Genomic DNA, 21,808 nt, shown 5'->3' on the forward strand with positions numbered 1-21,808 from the left:
CATGGGGGCCTCCTCTGGGCACAGCATGCCGCCCCTCCACCCGAGCCCTGTGGGTTGTGATCTCCAGTGTCTGGCTCCCCCTCTCAATACTGTTTGGCTTGTGAGGGCAGCATCTGCTGAATGAGGACTGGCTGCATGGTGGCATTCCAAGCAGAGGACAGCGGAAGTGCACAGGCCTGGAGGCGGGATCTGGATGTTGAAGCAACAGGAGAAATCCCAGGAGGGTGGTTTTGGCTCAGGCAGCTCCGGGGTAGGGTATCAGGGAGGGGCTGCCGGTTTGCAGGCGGCGCAGTGGGTGCCTGGGCCAAGAGCACACCTCTGGCTCCTGCGCAGGCCCAGCACCCTCAGGTGCTTCCCTGCTGCAGGGATATTTTTAGTGGCTGCTCCTGCAGAGGCTGAGCCAGACAGCTGTCAGGAGACTGGGAGACAGGAGACAGAAGGGTGCAAGCTGTTCTAGCATGTAGATGGGAAAGGGTCAGTTATGCCCTCGACCTCTCAGCCTCAGCCTTGTGTAAATAAAGTTTTATTGGAATGCAGCCATTTCCATCTGTTCAGTCACAACAGCAGAGTTGGGTGGTGTGGACAGACTGTACGGCCCATGATGCCAAAAAATCTACCTGGCTTCTTTTTACAGAAAGTTTGCCAGGGCAAAACTCTCTTTGAGGGGGCAGGGGGGACTTGGTAGTGGTTACTAGATGATTTTCACCAAGATTTCTGATTCTCTTCCTTCCAGGTACAAGGGAGGAGCATAGTGTCGCTCAGCTCCAGAATTAGGCAGTCATGTGACTTGCCTTAGTCAGTGAAATGCTTCTTGGGCAAGCCTTTAGGAGATGGTCCCGACTCACCGCCATGTGACCCTTCCTGACTCGCCACCTGATGTTGGAGGTGGTGGAAGTTGTCAAGTTGGGATGCTGAGTGAGGGTGATGAGAAACACAGCAACATCAGAAATGTGGAAGGAGGGAAAGACCCACCAAGTATCCAGGGCCAAAGCCGAAATGCCTCCTGGCCCCTAGCTTATTAAAATAAAAATAGAATCAAAGCAGAGATTTCAACACCTGCCACTTGCCCTGTGACTCTGATACCTAATTGCTATACACTAAGTGGCCAGATTATTATGATCTCTGAATGCATAACAATCTGGCCACTCAGTGTATATCCTATATAATAAAAGGCTAATATGCAAATTGTCCCCTCGACCAGGAGTTCGACCAGTAGGCAGGCTGGCCAACTGCCCATGTCCCCTCCCCCTGACCAGGCTGGCTGGACCCCACCCATGCCTCTAGTGTGTGTGGGGGGGTGTCCCTCAGTCCAGCCTGTACCCTCTCCAATCTGGGACTCCTCGAGAGACATCCCTCTCACAATCCAGGACTGCTGGCTCCCAACAGCTTGCCTGCCTGCCTGCCTGATAGCCCCTAACCATTTCCCTGCCAGCCTGATGGACGCCTAACTGCCCTCCCCTGCCAGCCTGGTCAACCCTAACTGTCCTCCCCTGCAGGCCTGGTTGCCCCAACTGCCCTCCCCTGCCAGCCAGATCACCCCTAACTGCCCTCCCTTGCCAGCCTGGTTGCCCCTAACTGCCCTCCCCTGCAGGCCTGGTTCCCCCCAACTGCCCTCCCCTGCAGGCCTGGTCCCCCCCAACTACCTTCCCCTGCTGGCCTGGTCGCCCCCAACTGTCCTCCCCTGCAGGCCTGGTTGCCCTCAACTGCCCTCCCCTGCAGGCCTGGTCGCCCCCAACTGCCCTCCCCTGCAGGCCTGGTTGCCCCCAACTGCCCTCCCCTGCATGCCTGGTCACCCCCAACTGTCCTCCCCTGCTGGCCATCTTGTGGCGGCCATCTTTGACCACATGGGGGCAGCCATCTTGTAAGTTGGAATGATGGCCAATTTGCATATTACCTCTTTATTATATAGGATACACTGAATGGCCAGATTGTTATGTGTTCAGAGATCATAATAATCTTGCCACTCAGTGTAGACTGATGTGCCCCCTAAATTCCTATGTTGAAGCCCAAATCCCCAATGACATGGTTAAGAGGGAGGGCCTTTGAGAGGGCATTAGGGTTCGATGAGGCCATGAGGATGGAGCCCTTGCAATGGGATTAGTGCCTTTATAAGGGACCCAGGAGCACTTACTCTCTCCCCTACCACATGAGGACACAGCAAGGAGGCAACTGTCTGCCAGCCAGGACCCCATTATGCTGGCACCCTGATCTGACTTCCAGCCTCCAGACCGTGAGAATTACGTGTCTGTTGTTTAAACTGCTCAATCCATGGTATCTTATAGAAGCCTGAACAAACTGAGACACTGAGACAGCCCGAAGAAGGAATCTGTACATGAGATACAACCACACACAGCGATTCAGGCAGACTAGCGTGGGCTGCTGTTACAAACTATCACCAACTGGGGGGCTTAAAGAAACCGATGTGAGTAGGCTGGTTTCTTCAGGAGGTTCTAGGGGAGGCGTCTTCCTCACCTCTTCCAGCTCCTGGGGGCTCTGGTGTTCCTCAGCTCATGGCTGCATCACTCCAGTCTCGGCTTCCATCTGCACTGTTTCTCCTCTGGGTCTGGGTCTCCCCTCTGTCCTTTGTGAGGACACTTGTCATTGGCTTTAGAACTACCCTAATCTAGGATGATCTCATCTCAAGACCCTTTACTTAATTACATCTGCAAAGTCCGTTTTCCACACCCAGTCACATTCAGATATCAGGAGCCAGGATTCTGACTTGTTTTTTTGTCACCATTCAACCCATTACAGATGATGTCTCATCTAAAACTAGAGGCCGGTGCACGAATTCATGCACAGATTGGGTCCAGCCGGCCCCACCCTGATGCGGGGGGGTGATCGGGGGCAGGGTCAGCCAGGGGGAGGGTCTGTGGGAGGTTGGCCGGCTGGCCCTGCCCCCTGGTCGAACTCCTGGTCAAGGGGACAATTTGCATATTAGCTTTTTATTATATAGAATTTTATCTAGGAGCTTCTGTACATGCAGTGACAAGGGCAGGGGCTCATCAAGAAGCTGCTATTTGCACTTTTGGATTCAGATTCTCCTTTAAGCACCGATTTTCTCCAGGAACAGAGGGCAGAGACTTTGGAGCAGAGACTGGGGCACAAACCTCACCTCAGCCACTGATTGGTCTACATGGCAGGGCTCCAGCAGCTGCCTCCCTTGTCTGTAAAATGGGACCCTCACCAGGGGTCAGGGAGGCCTGGAGGCTGCAGTTAACAGCGAGTGCCGCTGCCAGCAATCAGTACTGGAGAGGCATGCCCTCTTCCATGCCTGACCTGGTGACCCACATGGTAGCGATGACTGTCCCAGGTGCCACCAAGTCTCCTGTCGGCAGAAGGAACTGAGGCCACAGTGGAGTGGGGCACTTGGTTTATTTCTGATGCAGTGATTCTCAGGATGGTGGCAGATTTGGGCTGAGGGGTGGGGTAGGTGTAGGGGTGAGGCAGGACTAGAACTCCACCTTGCAAGCAGGGAAGGCCTCGTCCTGCATGGACACTGTGCTGTTACTGCCCAGCACCGTGATGCCTAGTGCCTGGTGCTGGGCATGCGTCTCCTCATACCACTCATGCATGGCCATTGAGTCGAAGGTGGGGATCAGGGTCACCTGTGGGCAATAAAAATGAATGAGCAGTGAAGGGGAGAACACTCTGCTCTCGTGACCCAGCCCCTGGGCAGCCGAGGCACCCTTCTCTGACCACATGTGCCCCGCCTCCCTAGCGGCCAGCCTGAAGTCCCTCTGATCCCACAGCACCCAAAGGACCCTCTGACACCCCAGGAGACCGGGCCATGGCTCTGTGAACCCCTCTCTGTGCCTCCCAATCTAGGCTCACCCGGGCCTCTCTGCAGCTCCTTGAACACAACAGGCTCACTCCCACCTCCAGGCCTTTGCCCATGTTGTGCCCTTCACCCAGACTCTCCCTCCTGGCTGCTTTGTAAGCTGTGTGCAGGGTCAGGGTCTCACACTCACATACTGAGTGGGCAGCCAGGTACCTAAGCTCTCCACAAACTTGCCCCACCCTTCAATGCTCTGTTTCAAGGCTTCCTTTCAATGGCCCCAGTCCTCTTTATCAACTGTGTAGATGCCACACCCACCTGTTCCTCCCGGCCGATTCTCATGACAGTGGGGTGGCTAAGAACTGGGGGTCAGGAGAGGTGATCAAACCAGCCCTGCCCTGCGTCCCCAATCAGGTTGCAGCAGAGGAATGAGAAAATGGAACAGCAACCTGAGAGAGGGGGAGGGCTCCTGCCCTCCTTTCCTCGTGACCTTGGGGATGCAGTTGAATTTCCGAGCCCCAGTGCCACCTCTGTGTGGGTTCAACAGGAACATACTGGGAGGCATTGACCCCGCCCTGTGTCAAGACTGCCTAAGGCCGTAGGGTGGTCACTCACCTGTAGGTCACGGTCCCACTGCTGCTTGCCGGCCAGCAGTGCGTCCAGGACGGCCCGCATGCCCTCTTCCTTGTGCTGGTCCTGGCCGCTGATGACATAGCAGAGTGAGCGCACCCGCCGAAAGAACTCCTCATTTAACAGGCAGACGCTGCCCCCGCTGGGCAAGTAGGCCAGGTCAAGGTAGACAGGGGAGCCAGGTGAGGCCTCCAACCCACCTGGCCGGCTGCTGGCTGACCCTGTGGGCAGGAAGGATGGGGTCAGTCATGAGCCGAGTCTCAGGGCTTGGGACAAGGCTTCCAGCTCTATGTGCACCTCTCTGAGTGCTTCTCCTCGATAGGCCTGATCTCACTGTTTTATGGTTGGTTGACAAGCCCTCCCTGGCATGGACGGTTACTCAATGAACTCTGTAAACATCCCTGGCTGCCTCCTCAGGGCCTGGACCCTCCCTTGCCAGTCCCCAGACACAGACATCCTTCAGGCCAGAAGGAGGGGGAAACTATAGAGGGCTTCCTGGAAGAGGGGTTTTTTGGCACTTGAGCCCTAAAAGCAGTTGATGCCTGGAAGGTTCGCTGCTACTGCAGCATCCATCTGTTCAGTTACTCAAGGGACATTTATCAAGCCCTCCTGGGCACCACGTCCTGGAGACATGGTAGTGAGCAAGACAGACAAAAATCCCTGTCCACAGGATCAACAGAGAGCAAGAGCTGGTGTGGGAGGGATCGAGTTGCAAGAAGGAGACCCAGGACAGGGAGGCCTGGATGGAACTGGGGCAGCTGTGCTTGGAGCCTCGTCCACAGCCCTGAACCCAGAGCCTGTGCAAGGGGGACAGGGCTGCCACTTTGGGATGAGTGAATTCTAACACTTGGTTGAGGTCTTGGGCACAGGAAGCCTACCAGATGCTCGATGTCTTAGGAACATAAATGTTGCGCCGCTCAGGGTGTGGGCCCAAAGGGCTGCAGGGCAGTTGCAAATAAATGAAACTCCTGGCTTTGGGCAAATGGCATCTGTCACTCGGAACTGGGATTGTGGTGGTGAGGATGCTGCATGGAGCCTTAGGAAGAGAAAGCTACTGTGGCTATGGCAAGTGCAAGGGAGAGAGGAGCAGGAGAACTGGAGGGCAGAGGAGACGAGGAGGATCATAGGCAGGAGGATAGGGGTAGAGGAGGGATCAGGCAAGCGATGACCTATAGGTTAAATATGGCAACCATCTGCTTTTATAAAGATGGTTTTACTGGAATATCTGTTCAGGTACTTACTGAGATGCTCTGAGTTTGAGAGAGAGATGGTCTGGTCTGCAAAGCTGAAGTTTACCCTCTGGCCCTTTAAGACACGTTTGCTGATATAGCATGCAGGGGCAGAACCCTGAGTGGCCAAGACTGTGTGGCCTCTCAAAGAGGCCAAATGCCTTGGCAGACAGTGCCTCAGATGACCCCTAGCCTCTAGGCGCCCACGGACCCGAAGGGGCCATCCTCTCCCTGTGCTGGGAACCCCTGACCTGCCAAACGTCACAGGGGCCCATCAGGTGCCTCCCTTGGACTCTGCCCAAAGACAAGAGATGATTGCTCAGGTGGGTGCTGAGGCTTGAAGGGACTCAAGAGACCAGGGTGCCCAGCAGCCAAGGACAGGCCATGAGGGGAGAGAAGCCAGGGACACCCCTCAGCTCCTGGAGGGAAGGACGACCCCAGGTACCTGAAATGGGGCCCAGCCCACAAGCAAGTGCTCAGTAAACACAAGCTACAGTTATTACTGTTGTCATATCACTGCTTTCTCACCAGCCCGCCCTAGGTAATCTAGCCCCGTGCTAACCAATGCAGTGGATACCGAGAACTGCAAAGCGGTGGGTGTGAGCCAACATGAGCTGGGAGTGCCAAATGTATGCCAGGCTCCCAAAACTTCAGAGCAGAACAGAGAAGAGGAACTATCAAATAACCTACTTCATTGTTTACATGTGGAAGCATCACCTTTATACAGTGCTATGCAGGAAAGAGTGTTAACACAGTTGGAGGATTCTAGGAAGATAGGGCAGTAGGAAGCACCAGGAATTCCTCTTCGCACCCAGAGGACAACCGAATTGTAGCCTCAAGTTGAAGCGACTTCCATGGGATTTAAAGGACTGCACATCCCCTCCACCCCCAGTTCTAGGAGCCAGATATTTAAGCAACTACATACACAGGAGAACCCAGAACGCCACCACACAAGCCCAGAGAAAGGCAGAGGCTGAGAAAAGACCTGACAACACTACGTTTACACCTCAGACTGGTCCCCATCACAGAGAGCCCACAATAATGAAACACACAAAAAGCCACAGCAAACCCCAGGAAAGGAGAAAATTTGGATTTCTAGAGTTATCACATTATTATGTTCAAATGTCCAGTTAAAAAAAAAAAAAGTCAAAGGGCACACAAAGAAAGAGGAAAGTATGGACCATTCAAAGGAAAAACAATAAATCAACAAAAATCAACACTGACAAAGGCTTCAAAACAACTGTGTGAAAGATCCTCAAAGAACTAAAGACATGGAGAAAATCAAGAACATAGTGTATGAACAAAATAGAAAATCAATAAGGAGATAGAAAACAAAAAATAAACCAAAAAGAAATTTTGCAGCTGAAAAAAAAAGTATAATAGCTTAAATGAAAATTTCATTAGAGGGATTCTGTTCAAGATTTGAACAGGCAAAAAAACAAACAAACAAACAAAAAAACTCAAACCAAAACAAAAAACCAGTGATGTTGATGATAGAATAATGGAAATTACTGAATCTGAGGAACAGAAAGAAAAAAGATTAAAGAAAGTGAATAGAGTGTAAGAAACCTCTGGAACCCCATCAAGAGGGCCAACATAGTCTGGCCGGCATGGTTCAGTGGTTGAGCATCGACCTATGAACCAGGAAGTCACCGTTTGATTCACAGTCAGGGCAAATGCAAGGTTTTGGGCTCGATTCCCAGTGTGGGGTATGCAGGAGGCAGCCGATCAATGATTCTCTCTCATCATTGATGTTTCTATCTCTCTTTCTCCCTCTTCCTTCCTCTCTAAAAATAAAAACATTAAAAAAAAAAAAGTAAAAAGAGGAACAACATATATATGATGGAATTCCCAGAAAGAGAGAGAAGAGAGGGGCAGAAAGATTATATTGGGGGGGGAGGGGGGAGGAGAAATAGCCCTAAATTTCCCATATTTGATGAAAGACACAAACATAAACATCCAAGAAGCTTAATGAACTCCAAGTACAATGAACTCAGAGACCCACACTGAGACACATAAACTCTTGAAAACAAAGACAAGGAGAGAATCTGAGAGAAAGTGGTGTTAAAAGGGAATTTTATAGCTATAATCTTAAATTTCAAAAGCTTATACTGAAAAGTAATATTTCTGAGCTTCGAAAATGGCAGCAGAGTAAGTGGAAGCTATACTGACATGCTCCCAGGACCAAAATGGAATAACAACTAAAATACAGAAAACCATCCTGAATAATCAACTGAAGACTTGCTGGAGAGAACCCTGATAACTAAGGATGGAAAGTGGTGACCACATAGAGACGGGTAGGAAGTGCAGAGGTGCAAAGGGCTGCCTGAGCTCCCACAGACAGCACCTGAAGTTCCAGAGGTAAATCTCAGCCGTGGGTGATTCCCATTGAGAACTCTGGCATCCAAACCCCAAGCTGGGCCCACTAGCCCAGAGCATGAGAACGGAGAAAGGTGCCTACACAACATCTGGCTGTGAAAAGCTGGATGGTTGTCTGCCTAGGAGAGATGGCTGGAAATGCAGGTACTTTCTTAAAGGGCCAACACAAAATTTTGTGTGCAGCCACTCACACTGGGCTCCGACAGAGGGCGGGCAGAGTGGACTAGAGCTGTGTGAGCAGAATCCAGGGTTGTGGGCTCTGGGATTTGAGCTCAGAAGGCAGCTGCCCCAGTTTCCTGTGCTGAGTCATTCCCTCAGACTGCAGAGGACACTTTTCTCCAGCAGACCTTTATCATCCAGGTAGCTTTTTCCCGGTGGGGAGGGAGCAATTGCCCCACAATGTTGAAAAACCTCTCGCCCTACCCTGTGGTCGATAGCCTGAGGCTAATCAAGACCGATAATAATCAGAATGCAGGCAGAGGTGGGTTTCTGGAGTCTTTGAGTCTTTGCCTAATCTAATTCTGGACCTGGGGCTAGGAAAAGCAGACCTTGGTGCATATCTTGGTCCTTTCCAAAGGCACCCAGCTCCAGCAGAGAGAGCCACAAACTGTGGATTGCTGATAGCTCCAAATAGGGTACTTGGGGCCAGTCACAAAGAGCATCTGACATTGTCCTGCACTAGAGATTGGGAGTTGTCACAGATCTACCTACTACATAGACACAAATCCAAACAGGCAGCCAAAATGGGAAGACAAAAAAACAACCCCCAAGTGAAAGAACAGAATTCTCCAGAAGATGAACTAAATGAAATGGAGATAAGAAATTTATCAGATATAGAGTTCAGACTAATGATGGCAAGGATGCTCAACAGCATGAGAAAAGATATAGTAACTATGAAAAAGGACCAGTTGGAAATGAAGTATGACATAGCACTAATAAAGAACACATTGGAAGTAATACACAGCAGATTAGGAGAAGCTAAGGATCAGATCAGTGAATAAGAAGACAGGGTAGAAAAAAATCAATCAGAGAACCAAAAAAAAAAAAAAATTAAAAAAACAGGAGGACCGCTTAAGACAGTAGTAGCAAACCGCGGCTCGCGAGCCACATGCAGCTCTTTGACCCCTTGAGTGTGGCTCGGCGTTAGAACCACTTCTTCAAAATAGACTCGCCCAGGCTGAAAACCGACTTCTGCGCATGGGCCACGAAGTTTCGATCACACTGTACGTGCGCGCCCGCACGTGATATTTTGTGGAAGAGCCACACTCAAGGGGCCAAAGAGCCGCATGTGGGTCGCGAGCCGCAATTTGCCGACCACTGGCTTAAGGGAGCTGTGGGACAATATGAAATGTAACTATATTCACATCATAGGAGTACCAGAAGGTGAAGAAAGTTAGCAAGGGATAGAAAATATGTTTGAAGAAATAATGGCAAAAAACTTGCCTAACCTGATGAAGGAAAAAGTCACACAAGTCCAGGAGACACAGAGAGTCCCAAGCAAGAAGAACCCAAACAGGCCCATACCCAGACACATCATAATTAAAATGCCAAAAATTAAAAACAAAAAAAGAATCTTAAAGGCAGCAAGAGAAAAGCAATGTTACCTACAAAGGAACTCCCATAAGGCTATCAGCTGATTTTTTTCATCAGAAACTCTACAAGTCAGAAGGAATGGCATGAAATATTCAAGGTAATAATAAGCAAGGAACTGAAACCAAGATTATGGGCCAGCACTCTAACCACTGAGCACACCAGCCAGGACCAAAATTGACAAATCTTTAGATGGGCTTAGAACAAAAGAGCGAAGACTCGAGTGAGTAAGGTAAGAAATAATCAATGGAGCCCTGGCCAGTGTGGCTCAGTTGGTTGGGTGTTGTCCCATGCACCAAAAAGTCACTGGTTTGAACATACCCAGGCTGTGGGTTCAATTCCCGGTTGGGGTGCATACAGAAAGCAACCAATTGATGTTTCTCTCTCACACTGTTTCACTCTCTCTCCCCTCCTCCCTCACTCCCTCTCTTTCTCAAATCAATAAAAACATATTTTTTTAAAAAATCAGTGAACTAGAATAAAGAGCCCAAAATGAACCCTCATGTATATGGCCAAATGATTTTAAAAATATATATATATTTTTTTTATTGATTTCAGAAAGGAAGGGAGAGGGAGAGATAGAAACATCAATGATGAGAGAGAATCATTAATCTGCTGCCTCCTGCATGACCCCCACTGGGGATCAAGCCTGCAACTGAGCATGTGCCCTGACTGGGAACCAAACAGCGACCTCTTGGTTCACAGGTTGACATTCAACTACTGAGTCACACGGGATGGGCATGATCAAATGATTTTTGATAAGGGTGCCAAGACTATTCAGTGGCGGACAGAATAGGCTTTTCAACAAATGGTGTTGGAAAACATGGATAGCCACATGCAAAAGAATGAAGCTGAACCCTTGTTTAGACCATCCTATATAATAAAAGGCCAATATGCAAATCGACCGAACAGTGGAATAACCAATCACTATGACATGCACTGACCACCAGGGGGCAGACACTCGATGCATGAGCTGCTACTGGCTGGCAGGCTCCAATCGCCAGATGGGGAACAGGGAACTGGGGGTGGGTGGCAGCAGATGTGGGCTGCACCAGGCCAAGGCCCCCGCCCCACCGGTCACCCCACACACAGAGGGTGACCGGCGGTGGGGGGCAGGGCTGGCAAATGGGCAGGAACGGCCAACCTCTTGGTCCCTACCCCCAGCCAGCAGGCTCCAATTGCCTGAAGGCGAACGGGAACCAGGGGTGGGTGGCAGTAGGGGGTGAGGCCAGCTGCCGGCAGCCAGGGAAGATGGCCCTGATCGCAGGCCAGGCCTAGGGACTACACCCGTGCACGAATTTCATGCGCCGGGCCTCTAGTATTTAAAAATTAACTCAGTCCTGGCCAGGTAGCTCAGCTGGTTTTATAGTACAGCTGAACTACTAATGATGGATAAGACAAAGGACCATACCTCCTGGTGGATAATTGTCCAGTCAGGGAACATACAAGAATCAACCAATGAATGCATAAATAAGTGGAAGAACAAAATCGATGTCTTTCTCTCTCTCTCTCTCAAACCAATTAATAAATTAACTCAAAATTGATCAAAGAGATAATTTAAGAGCTAAGACTATAAAACTCTTAGAAGAAAACGTAAGGCAAAAGCTTCCCGACACTGGATTTGGCAATGAGTTCTTAGATATGACACCAAAAACATAGGCAACAAACAAAAAGACAAACTGTACTTTATGTTAGGGAAAAAAAAGTAAAAACTTTTGTGCATCAAAGGACACTATCAACAGAGTAAAAAGGCAACCCACAGGCCTGGCCATGGTCGCTCAGTGGTTGAGCATCGATCTATGAACCAGGAGGTCACAGTTCAGATCCCGGTCAGGGCACGAGCCCAGGTTGCGGGCTTGCACCCCAGTAGAGGACATGCAGAAGGCAGCCAATCAATGATTCTCTCTCATCATTTATGTTTCTGTCTCTCTCTCCCTTTCCCTTCCTCTCTGATATCAAAAGGTAACCCACAGAATGGGAGAAAATATTGCAAATAATATCTCATAAGGGATTCATATCAAGAATACAGAAAGAATTTGCAGAGCCCAATAAAAAAAATACAAACAACCCTATTAAAAAATGGGCAAAGGACTTTGTAGACATTTCTCTAAAAATATATAAACAGCCAACAAGAGATGAAAAGATGTTCAACACTGCTAATCATCAGGGAAGAGCAAATCAAAACCACGAGATGCCACTTCACACCCATCAGGATGGCTACTATAAAAACAAACAAACAAAAAACAGCAAAGTGCCAAAAGAAAATAACTACATCTAGAGAAAATATACACAGGGATGAAGGCCAAGTAAAGTCTATTCTCAGATGAAGGAAAACGAAGAGCACTGTGAGCACACCTGTGCTATGAGAAATGCTCAGAAAGTGTTTCAGGCTGAAGGGAAGTAACAGCAGAGGAAAACTTAAGGAATGAAGAGAAGCATTAAGTTCTTTTAAATATATGTTATTGAGAGCAAAAATTGTAACAGTACCTGGTCAGGTTTCCAATGTACCATACAGACATAGTTCATATAACAACTATAGTATAAAAGGAGGAGGATAAAAGGACCTATACAGTTGTAGAGCTTCTCCATTTTACTTGAAGTGATAAAGTATTAATTGTACAGACTGTAAACTGTTCTGATTCTGTATTAATTTCATCATGAGTTTAAAATCCTCTATTTGGTGACTAAGGCAGCTTCCAAAGCTTTCTCTTTATAGATGTAAACAAAGCTGACTTCATTTTTGTGTGCGCCCCTGATTTCTTTAAAATTTCCATGTTTTGAACCTGACCAAACTAGTCTCAGCCAGCACCAAAGCCTCATAATTAATGACCAGCTGTGTTTGATAAGCTTATATAATGTAACCATAAAGATTCCTAGCAGTAAAATGCCAGAATGGCACAGCAACTGAGGTAAATATCAAACTGGTGTTAACTGTAAGTATCCATCATAAGACCACCGGAAGGTCTGGTCCTTTTGTCTTGTCCATCATTAGCTCAGCCATACTACAAACCATTTACTGTAACAATGGTCTAGCAGCGATTATCTGTGCAGACTGGGGTTATTTCCGTTCTGACCCAATCTTCCTACAATAAATTGTCATAAAAAATATATAAAGAGTGGCCTGTGGGGAGGGAGCCTGCCCAGTGGGCAATTTGGAGCTGTGTCCAATCCAAGTTAAAAAAAATTTTTTTCTTAAATGCAGAAAATAAGTGTTGATAAGGATGTGGAAAAACTGGAACCCTTGTGTCCATGGTTGGGGTGTCATCCCAATAAACCAAGGTTAGGGGTTCGACCACTGGTCAGGGCACATACAAGAAGCAACCAATGAATGCATAAATAAGTATAACAACAAATCAATGCTTCTCTGTCTAAAAAAATAAGAGGGCATTTTCGTGGAGTGCTAGCTGCCCAGAACTGTGCTGGGCCCTTCACAAATATGCTCAAAAACAAAGAAAGAAGTTGGAGACCTTGTATACTGTTAGTGGAAATGTACAATGGTGGCGCTTCTATGGAAAACAAGATGGAGGTTCCTCAAAAAATTAAACAGAATCATCACATGATCCAGCAATTCCACTTCTGTATTTATCTCAAAGAATTTAAAGCAGGGTCTTCGAAGAGATGTTTATCTATGTTCATAGCGGCATTATTTATAGCAGCCAAAAGGTGGAAGCAACCCAAGTGTCCATGAACGAATAAACAAAATGTGGTCAGTCCATCTGGACAATGGAATATTATTCAGCCTTAAAAAGGAAATTCTGCCTTGGCCCATGTCTCTCGGTGGTTAGAACGTTGGCCCGCACACCACAGGGTTGTGGGTTTGATTCCTGGTTAAGGGCACATACCTAGGTCGCAGGTTCAATCCCGTTTCTCTTTCTCTCCCCCTCCCCCTCCATCCTTCCCTTCCACTCTCTCTAAAAAAGCAATGGAGCCCTAACTGGTTTGGCTCAGTGGATAAAGCATTGGCCTGTGGACTGAAAGGTCCCAAGTTCGATTCCGGTCAAGGGCATGTACCTGGGTTGTGGGCACATCCCCAGTAGGAGGTGTGCAGGAGGCAGCTGATCAATGTTTCTCTCTCATCGATGTTCTAACTCTCTATCCTTCTCCCTTCCTCTGTGAAAAATCGATAAAATATATTTTTTTAAAAGGCAATGGGAAAAATGTTGTTGGATGAAGATTAACACAAAAAAGGAAATCCTGACACATACTACAATATGGATGAGCCATGAGGGCATTATGCTAAGTGAAATAAGCCAGTCACCAACAGGATAAACACTGATTCCACGTCTATGAGACCCCTAATGGAGCCAGATCCAGAGACAGAAAGGATGGTGGATGCCAGGGGCTGGGGGCGGGGAATGGGGAGTTAGTGTTTAATGGGGACAGTCTCAGTTTTGCAAGATGAAGTTCTGGAAATGTACGATGGCGCTGGCTGCACAGCAATGTGAATGTACTTACTGCCACTGAACTGGACACTTCAAAATGGTTAAGATGGTAAGTTTCATGTTCTGTATCTCATCACAAAGAAAGAAAACTGGAAAAGGTTAGCACAGCAGGCTCGAGACTGCTATCCTTAGGAAGGCCTGGGCTGGCACCTGGGAACAGATTTCCGAAGAGCTCTAACATTCCGTAAACGAACACCGTTCATATAGCAACGTGGCTGAAGATGAACACTGGCTTCCCCCTCGCTGAGGAGTCTGGAACTACGGTACAAGCCAGGCAAAGATACTGATGTGATGAGCCCCCACTGAAACCTCACAGCTGAGTCTCTAATGGGCCTTCCCAGTGGAGGCCACATCTCCCCCGTCATCACAGCTTGCTTCTCAGGAGTGAAGCATATGGTACAGGACCCCACTGGGTGAGGACTCTAGAAAGCCTGTGGACAGGGTCGCGGATGGAGTGGGGAGCGGGGAGCAGCCCCCAACCCGTCCTTGCCCTCTGCAGCTCCTGCTCTGTGTGCTGTGTACTCTCACATATTGTAGCCAGCCGAGTTGTGTCCTCCTAGCCAATCAACCTGGGCCTGGTCTTAAGACCTTCAACACAAATGTTTATGTAAAATACACTATTAACTTCACCTGTTTCTTTTCCCGCACTGTGGCACTGTGGCTACTAGCAAATCCATGATAGACGTGCTCACTGTATGTTTCCATTGAGCAACTGGGATCACTAGTGAGCCCCCATTTTATAGAGGAAACAGGCTCAGAGAGGGTGGCCAGTGTGACTAAGGCCACACAGCATTAGGAACAGAACAATGCAGGTTTCCAGCTCCCAGGTACTTACCAGATGGGCCCCGAAGGGTCATCTTGGGGACTGAGGGCTTTCTGGACAGGGGTGCTCGACCTCCCTTGTCACTGGGCTCGCTCCGGGCGCTGAGTGGCCGACTGGCCCGGTCCCTAACAGCCAGTCCCTTGGTCTTGGCAGCGATCGCTGGAGTGGATTTGGAGGTGGCAGTGCTGGAGGTGGGGCGAGCCAGGGACTTCCGGGTACGGCTGAGGCTCTCTGTCAGCCGGGCCTGTTCGGGAGGCAGCAGCTCTGGGTCCACCATGCAGATGTTGGGTGGGGTTGGCAGTGGTGGGGGAACCTTGAGGGGGTTGGGCAGCTGGTTCCGATGAGGGACCCCAAAGCCCTCCATGTCCTCATCTGAGTCGGCAGTGCCAGGGGCAGCAGGCAGGGGGTCTGAGTCAGACAGCGTGGGAAGGGACTCGCTGACAGACGTGGGCGGCGTTTCCTCAGCCCCCAGAGCACCTGCCCGCTCCTGGGACCGGGCGCTGCTGTCATTGGAGCTACCAGGGGACGTGGGGGCCGGTGCCACGGGCACCATCTTGCGGTGCTCAAACTCACAGGGCGACACTAAGCACAGGTCCACGTCATGTGGGGAGGCCGAGCGCCGCACCCGGGGGCCTCGAAGCGGGAGGCTCAGCCCTGCCTCACTCATGGGAACGGGGGGCGGTGGCAGCACCTGCTCAAAGGAGACGGACAGGGACTCGTCCACCTCTGTGGAGTGCGGAGAGCCCACCTCAGCCGGCAGGGAAGGTGTGGTCACCGTGGGGGAGCCGTCTGGCCCAGCCTCCCCACCCCGCAGTGGGCTCAGTGACAGCTGCCTACTACCCTCAGCTGGGCCCTGGGGAGCTCCAGCTGGCGAGGGGGTGCAGGGAGGGGGGGTGCAACTGGCTACCAGCTGCTCCTGAGTCTTTAGGCTGCTACTGTCCTCCCCTGTGGGGCTCAGCCCCAGCTCCAGGCTGCTCCCTTGGCTGGGGGTGGCCACCAGCTGGGGGACAGGAGAGCTGCAGGCCTCTATGGAGGGACTGGCCTCTCCACACCGGAAGCTGGGGGGGCTGTGGGGCCCATTCCCCACCAATGGGGCACCCGGGCGGTGATTGTTGGGTGCTCTTCGGGGCTTGGCGGCTGCCTGGGCACCTGCCTTCTTGCCACCGACCACAGTAGAGGATGCCCGGGACAACTCCCTGGGCTGGGTCCGAGGGGCACTTGGTTTGGGGTCCTTCTTCACCTCCCCGGGGTGTCTAGCTTCCTTCTCAGCCCTGCGAGAGGCCTCAGATCGTGGCGGCTCCTTCCGGGCCACGCCAGAGCGCTCCTGGGCAGGCCTGGCAGGCACCGAAGTCCGGCCCTCTCTCCTCAAGCTGTCCCGGGAGCCCACACTTTCCTTGCTCTCAGTGCGCCTAGGCCCTGTCAGGTCTTGGGGGGTCACCACGGGCTCCCGCAAAAAGCCCAAGTGTTGCAGGCGGACTAGGCCGTCTAGGAGGCGAGCAGGGGGCGTGCAGCCAGGGAATAGCACGCGCACTACCTTCTCAGTGGGGCCCGTGGGATGCCACACCAGCAGGGCACACACGGAGGCCAGTGTGCGCTCAGCACCAGCTGAGGGCGGGTGCAGCACGTACATGTCCAGCCTGCCGACACCCATCTTCTGGAAGAGTACAGTGGGCTCGGTCGGCGTCAGCCCACGGCTCAGGGGCAGAGGCTCTATGCCCAGCCGAGCCAGAAGGCTTCGGGCCAACTCCGCCTCATCCTCACCACGCACTAGACGGGAGGTGGCCCCGCGGGCGTTGAGGAACACAACGCCCAGGCTGGGGGAGACGAGTCTGCGCAGCCTGTCCTCCCCAGAGCCCCCACCGGTTGCCGCCTCCTCCTGCTCCGCCAGCTTGCGCCGCAGCAGGCTGTTGAGGCCCGGAAGGCTGTCGGCGCCCGCATGCGTCACCAGCACAGCGTCCACCCGGTCCAGGTGCCGCACCAGCTTCCAGAAGCTCGACTTGGGGTTCGAGCCGCCGTTGACCAACATAGTGAAGCCATTAACGGCGAAGAAGGCAGCGTCCCCGAGGCCACCAGGGAAGATGTAGCAGCAAGGCCGGGCGAGCCTGAGGAAGCCCACGGATGCTGGTGGCTCAAGCAGCTCAAAGGGGGACGGCAACTCCAGTGACTCGGCCACATACTCCAGGAACTCACGCAGGCCCTCGGAGGCCGGCCGCTGCACCGGGGGGTTCAGCCGCAGCCGGAGCCCGCCCTGGAGGCCAGGCACTTCGGGTGCCAGCTGGGCCCAGTCGCCAAAGGTTGGGCAGGTGATGGTGAGCTTGGGCGGGTCTGCAGATGGGGGTGCAGAAGCCAGGAGATCCCGGATCTGCAGAGGGGGAAATGGTTAACGCCCAGTACCTTGGGAAAACTGAGCAAGGACACCACTGTCCTGCCCCCTGGGGCTGCGAGGGTCACCTGTCACCCTCAAGACAAAGTCCAGGCCTCCCCCAGTCTTTCTCACCCCTTGCCCCCTCCCTCCCTCCCTCCTGCCTCTCTCACTCTCTCACTCTCCTTGCCTCAGGGCCTTTGCACTTGCTGTTCCCTCCAGGGAGGCCTTCCCTGCCCTCTCACTGGTTCTTCTCTTATCATGGTTACATCTCTCACTACAAATGTGAACATACAGTTTTCAGAGGTTTTTTTATTTTATTTTGCTCATATGCCCCACCCAGACTAAGGATTCCAGAAGGGAATCTGGGGTGCCACTTGAGGCCCCCGGGATGCCTGTTAATCCACAGGTACCCTCTTGAACCATTCACTGTAGTGGGTGATGGGACTACACCCTGACAACAGGAGGGATACTTGTCACCATCATTCTTCCAGAGGAGGGGATGGGGCTCCAGACAGCAAGTCACGGGGGCCACACAGCCCAACGGGAACAAGCCAGGATGCAGAGCTGGGGGAGGCAAGATGGGGAGGAGGCAGCTTACCTCTTTGTCCCTCAGAACCTGGAGGAAGTGGCGGGGTGAGAAGCCCCCAGTCTGGAGCAGCAGCTCTCCTGTCTCCTCCAGGCAGGGCCCAGCCAGCACCAGAAGCTTGTGAGGGGCAGGGTCTAGGAGAAGGTTCCGGAGCTGAGGGAGGGGGAGACTGTTAAGACCCTATTCTGCACAGTGACATAACCAGCACTCCCCTTGGGTGACCCCCAACCCTAAATCTATGTCCTCCTTACCCCCCAGACTCCTGCTCATCCTACAAAGCCTGGCTCCAGTGCCACCTCCTCCTAAAAGCCCTCCATACCCTTTGAGGGCTCCCTCAAGCCCACCTCTCCCTACGGTCCAGCCCCAGAGCCATGGGGCTAGCTGTTCCTAGAGGGAGCATTTTGATGAGAGGAGTCAACCTGTGCAAGGGTCTCTACAGGAGTGCCCTGGGCTCTATCTTGTACATCTTCTCATAGATATTGGGGAGAAGGATACAGACATCCACAAGCTAGAAGTATTAAGAAATCAATTCAGACAACTACTAGGACCCAGCCAGAGGGAACACAAAATGCAAACATCCATCAGGCCTGCCTTCCCACTCCCCACCTGCAGACCTTCCCTATCCCATTCCTTCCTCCCAAACTCTAGCCTTTCTGATCCCACCTGCTCCCATCATCCCCCATGCAGACAGAATAAATTATAGCTGGAGCCATGGGGGTGGGGAAGGCTTCCGAGGGGCAAGGGCCCTGCTGCTGGGTGCTGAGAAGAGGATTTCAGGCAGCACTAAGTCAAGGACACAGGGGGTCAGGATGGGGGATGGTGTCCGTCTCCGCAGCCCACGCCCCCCAGGAGCTGGCTGGTCCTACCTCATCACATAGGGACTTGTCTGATGGGTTCAGGAGGACCAGGATATCCAGAGCGTCTCCTCGGAGGTGCAGGCTGCGCTGGCCTGTGTGGGAATTGGGACCCTGTGAGTTTGGAGCTGGGCCATGTGCGCAGAGTCGGGCTGTCCGGGGTCAAACCCTGCCTCCCTGTGTGACCCCAGGCAGCCACAAGTCCCTCCAGGATCTGTTTCCGGGGAATCCCAGCCCAGCAGAGCTGGCCTACATGGTAGTGCCGCAGGTCAGGATGAGGCAAGAACAGGAAGCCTACTCAGCAGGCCTCCCACTGGAAACAGCAGGGACAACAAGGCCACCGCTGCTTATGAGGCCCAATTCACAGCCGGCAGCTCTGTGGGGGATGCCATCGTCACCCCATTTTATAGACAAGGAGCCGAGCCCAGGGAGGGCCATGAGGGAACAACACGGACCCTGAGGCAGGACTATAGGAGGATGGGGAAGTGGCATGTGGGGCTGGATGAGGGGCAGCAGGAGGGAGCTGAGGACAGGGAAGCCTCCTGAGCCAAGAGAGAGGAATGGGGTTAATTCTGGGATCCAACCCCAAACTGTCCCATGGAGTCCGGATGTGCTTCCAATATGGAGCATCAGGCCCGGAGGATAGAGAGGCAAGGACCCTCCAAGGTCACACACTTGGATATTGCCTCATTCAGGTGGGGAAACCAAGGCACAGAGAGGGGAAGTGGCCCCTGAGGTCACACAGGGCCAACAGGATTTCCAGTACCCCCATCCCATGAGGGGTCAGGAAGCCACCAGAACTGCCGGGACAATGAGACTACGAGTCACTTCCTTCCCCTCCCATAGCAGCCTGGAGGTGACTCAAGGGGCTGGCTGCAGGGCAGGCTGAGGTGGAGAAGCTACAGGCAACACCATGCCCGACCAGCAGCTGCTCCGTTAACCTGGAATCACCACAGGCTCTTCAAGGAGCCACCGGCTATGTGGGGCTTGCGCAGGCATCTCAGCTCCCTCCTAGACCCTGCTCCGTTATCAGCTCCGCATCTACTGAGTACCTACTATGTACCCGACCCTGTGCAGAGGTCACAGGCATGAACCAGACACGTTTTCTGCAACATGAAGCCCACAAACCATCCTCCAGGCCTGCCCAGCAGCCCCTCACTTTCCAAATGTCTTGTCCCTTTGCCTGGGCCCCTCCCTCCACCTGCCACAGCAGCCCCAGATGCTTCTCCGCTAAAGCCCCCTTGCCAGAGGTCTCCCTGCCCCCCACTCCTCAGCTGCCTCATCTGTCAAATGGGGACAAAGGCACGAGGACCTGCCTCGTGGGCTGTTGATGACCAAGGTATAGAAACCTCTGGCTCAGGACCCACCCCGCTCCACACTCCGCAGAGGTCAGGTGTATTGTAACTGCTGTTGAGGCATTCAGAGAACACTTGCCCAATGAACAGAAAAGGGGAGCAGCTGGGGCACACAGGGCCCCCAGCCTCACCTTTCACGAGGCTGGAGAAGGTGGCCGAGTGCCGGGACACAAAGATCTTGAGCTGCTCATCCAGGCTGCAGATGCCAGGGTCAATGTCCCAAGATTGGAGGCCTAGTGGGGGGGAGAGAGGGGAGAAGGGGAGGGGAATGGAGGTGGGAAGTCAGCCCCCTCCCCTCAACTGCCCCTGCTTCTTGTTCACCTCAGTCATCTCCTCCCCTCCAGCATTTGCCCCACCCCCACCACCTGTCTCATTGCTCCTTCCCACTACCAGGCACATTTTCACCTCTGGGCCTTGGCACCAGCTGTTCCCATTGTCTGGACACCACCCCCTTTCAGGTCCTCTATGCCCACTGCATCCTTCTGCACCGTCCTGACTCCATGCAAGCTTAAAACTGGTTCCATCTCCTCACTCACGTTGGGTCCACGCCCCTTCCCCGCCCCCCCCCCCCCCCCCCACACACACACCGTTAACCCTGTGACAGCAGAGCTGAGCCTCCAGTCTTCCCCACCTTGTGCCCTGCAGGGGAACATTCTCCAAGCATGAGAACCGCCCCATTTTACAGGCGATGGAGCCCAGGCCCTGAGGATTGGAGATGAACGCCCTCCAACGACAGGTGGGGTGCACCACGCCAGCCAGGGTGCCAAGTAGCTGCAGGTGAACTGAACCTTGCAGGTGCACCTATGACTCACCTCCCCTGGTGCCAAATCCCATTGGCAGCCGCCACCGCCCACACCCCAATTAGCTCCCCCTGGAGCTACGGAAAGTGGGCCCTGGCTCCCGGCTCGGCCTCATCCAGGCTGCTAAGACCCGGGATTCGAGGCGACACCGCCCTCCCCTTGGCAGGCCCGGCGGGCGGGAAGCGGAGCCGTCACCGGGGTTGCCCAATCGCGCGGTTACCAAAGCCAGGCCACGTCCCCTCCGCAGGCTGCACCCGGGTCTGGGCGGAGCAGCCGTGCCGTCCGCCTAACCCCGAGGGGATCTGAGCCCCCGGCCCAAGGATCTCGCCGCACAGGCCACCGGCCGCCCATCCACCCGGCCCCCTGGATTCTGCCGCCGCCCGCCCCGAGCTCTCGGCCCCCAATCCCTGGATGCAACCCTTCTCCGCCCCCAGCCGCCCCACCCCACGGGCCTCCATCCCCCGGCCTGGCCGCTCCCACCCCGCCACGCCACCCCGGCCCCACCTCGTTCGAGCTCCTCCAGCACGTAGTTGAGCAGCCCCGGGCAGCTGCACTCGCCGCCCACCACGAGCAGCAGCGAGCTCGGCGCCTCAGCCACCCGGGGCCCGGCCGCAGCCGCTGCCGCCTCCGCCATCTTCGCACCGCCCTGGCGCCGAGAGCCCGCCCCGCCGGCCCCGCCCCTTAAAGGGGCTTTCCCGGAAATGCTGACCACCCGCCCGGAAGTCCCCCTCCGGTCCATTGTCTGCCCCCTACTGGCCCTTGGAAGTCATGGGAGGTGGTGCCGACTTTTGGGTCCGCATTGATCCATCAATCTATCCACCCGTGCCTACCACGTGCCAATCAGAATCCCTGCCCTCGGGGAGTCACATCACCGCAGGCCCAATCAGAACCAGGCCCCGATGCTCCCAGCTCCCTAGGTCAGGGCTTGAACTGAGAAAAGAAAGGTATTTTGTAAAACGGGGGACATCGGTAATAGT

At 53.1% G+C, this 21,808-nt stretch overlaps 1 protein-coding gene across 1 annotated transcript; it reads right to left on the reverse strand.

The window, feature by feature from the left end:
* Positions 1-2,834: 2,834 nt before the first annotated feature.
* Positions 2,835-21,497, reverse strand: MAP1S (microtubule associated protein 1S). The gene is made up of 7 exons (XM_079772467.1): positions 21,336-21,497; positions 20,163-20,264; positions 18,689-18,771; positions 17,835-17,975; positions 14,884-17,233; positions 4,394-4,629; positions 2,835-3,608 (listed from the first exon to the last, which is right to left on the reverse strand). The coding sequence occupies exons 1-7, from the start codon at positions 21,463-21,465 to the stop codon at positions 3,453-3,455; spliced, it is 3,198 nt and encodes a 1,065-aa protein (XP_079628593.1). The 5' UTR covers positions 21,466-21,497; the 3' UTR covers positions 2,835-3,452.
* Between the last annotated feature and the right edge of the window lie 311 nt (positions 21,498-21,808).

This window comes from Cnephaeus nilssonii, assembly GCF_951640355.1.
Source record: "Cnephaeus nilssonii genome assembly, chromosome: 5".
NCBI lineage: Eukaryota > Metazoa > Chordata > Mammalia > Chiroptera > Vespertilionidae > Cnephaeus > Cnephaeus nilssonii.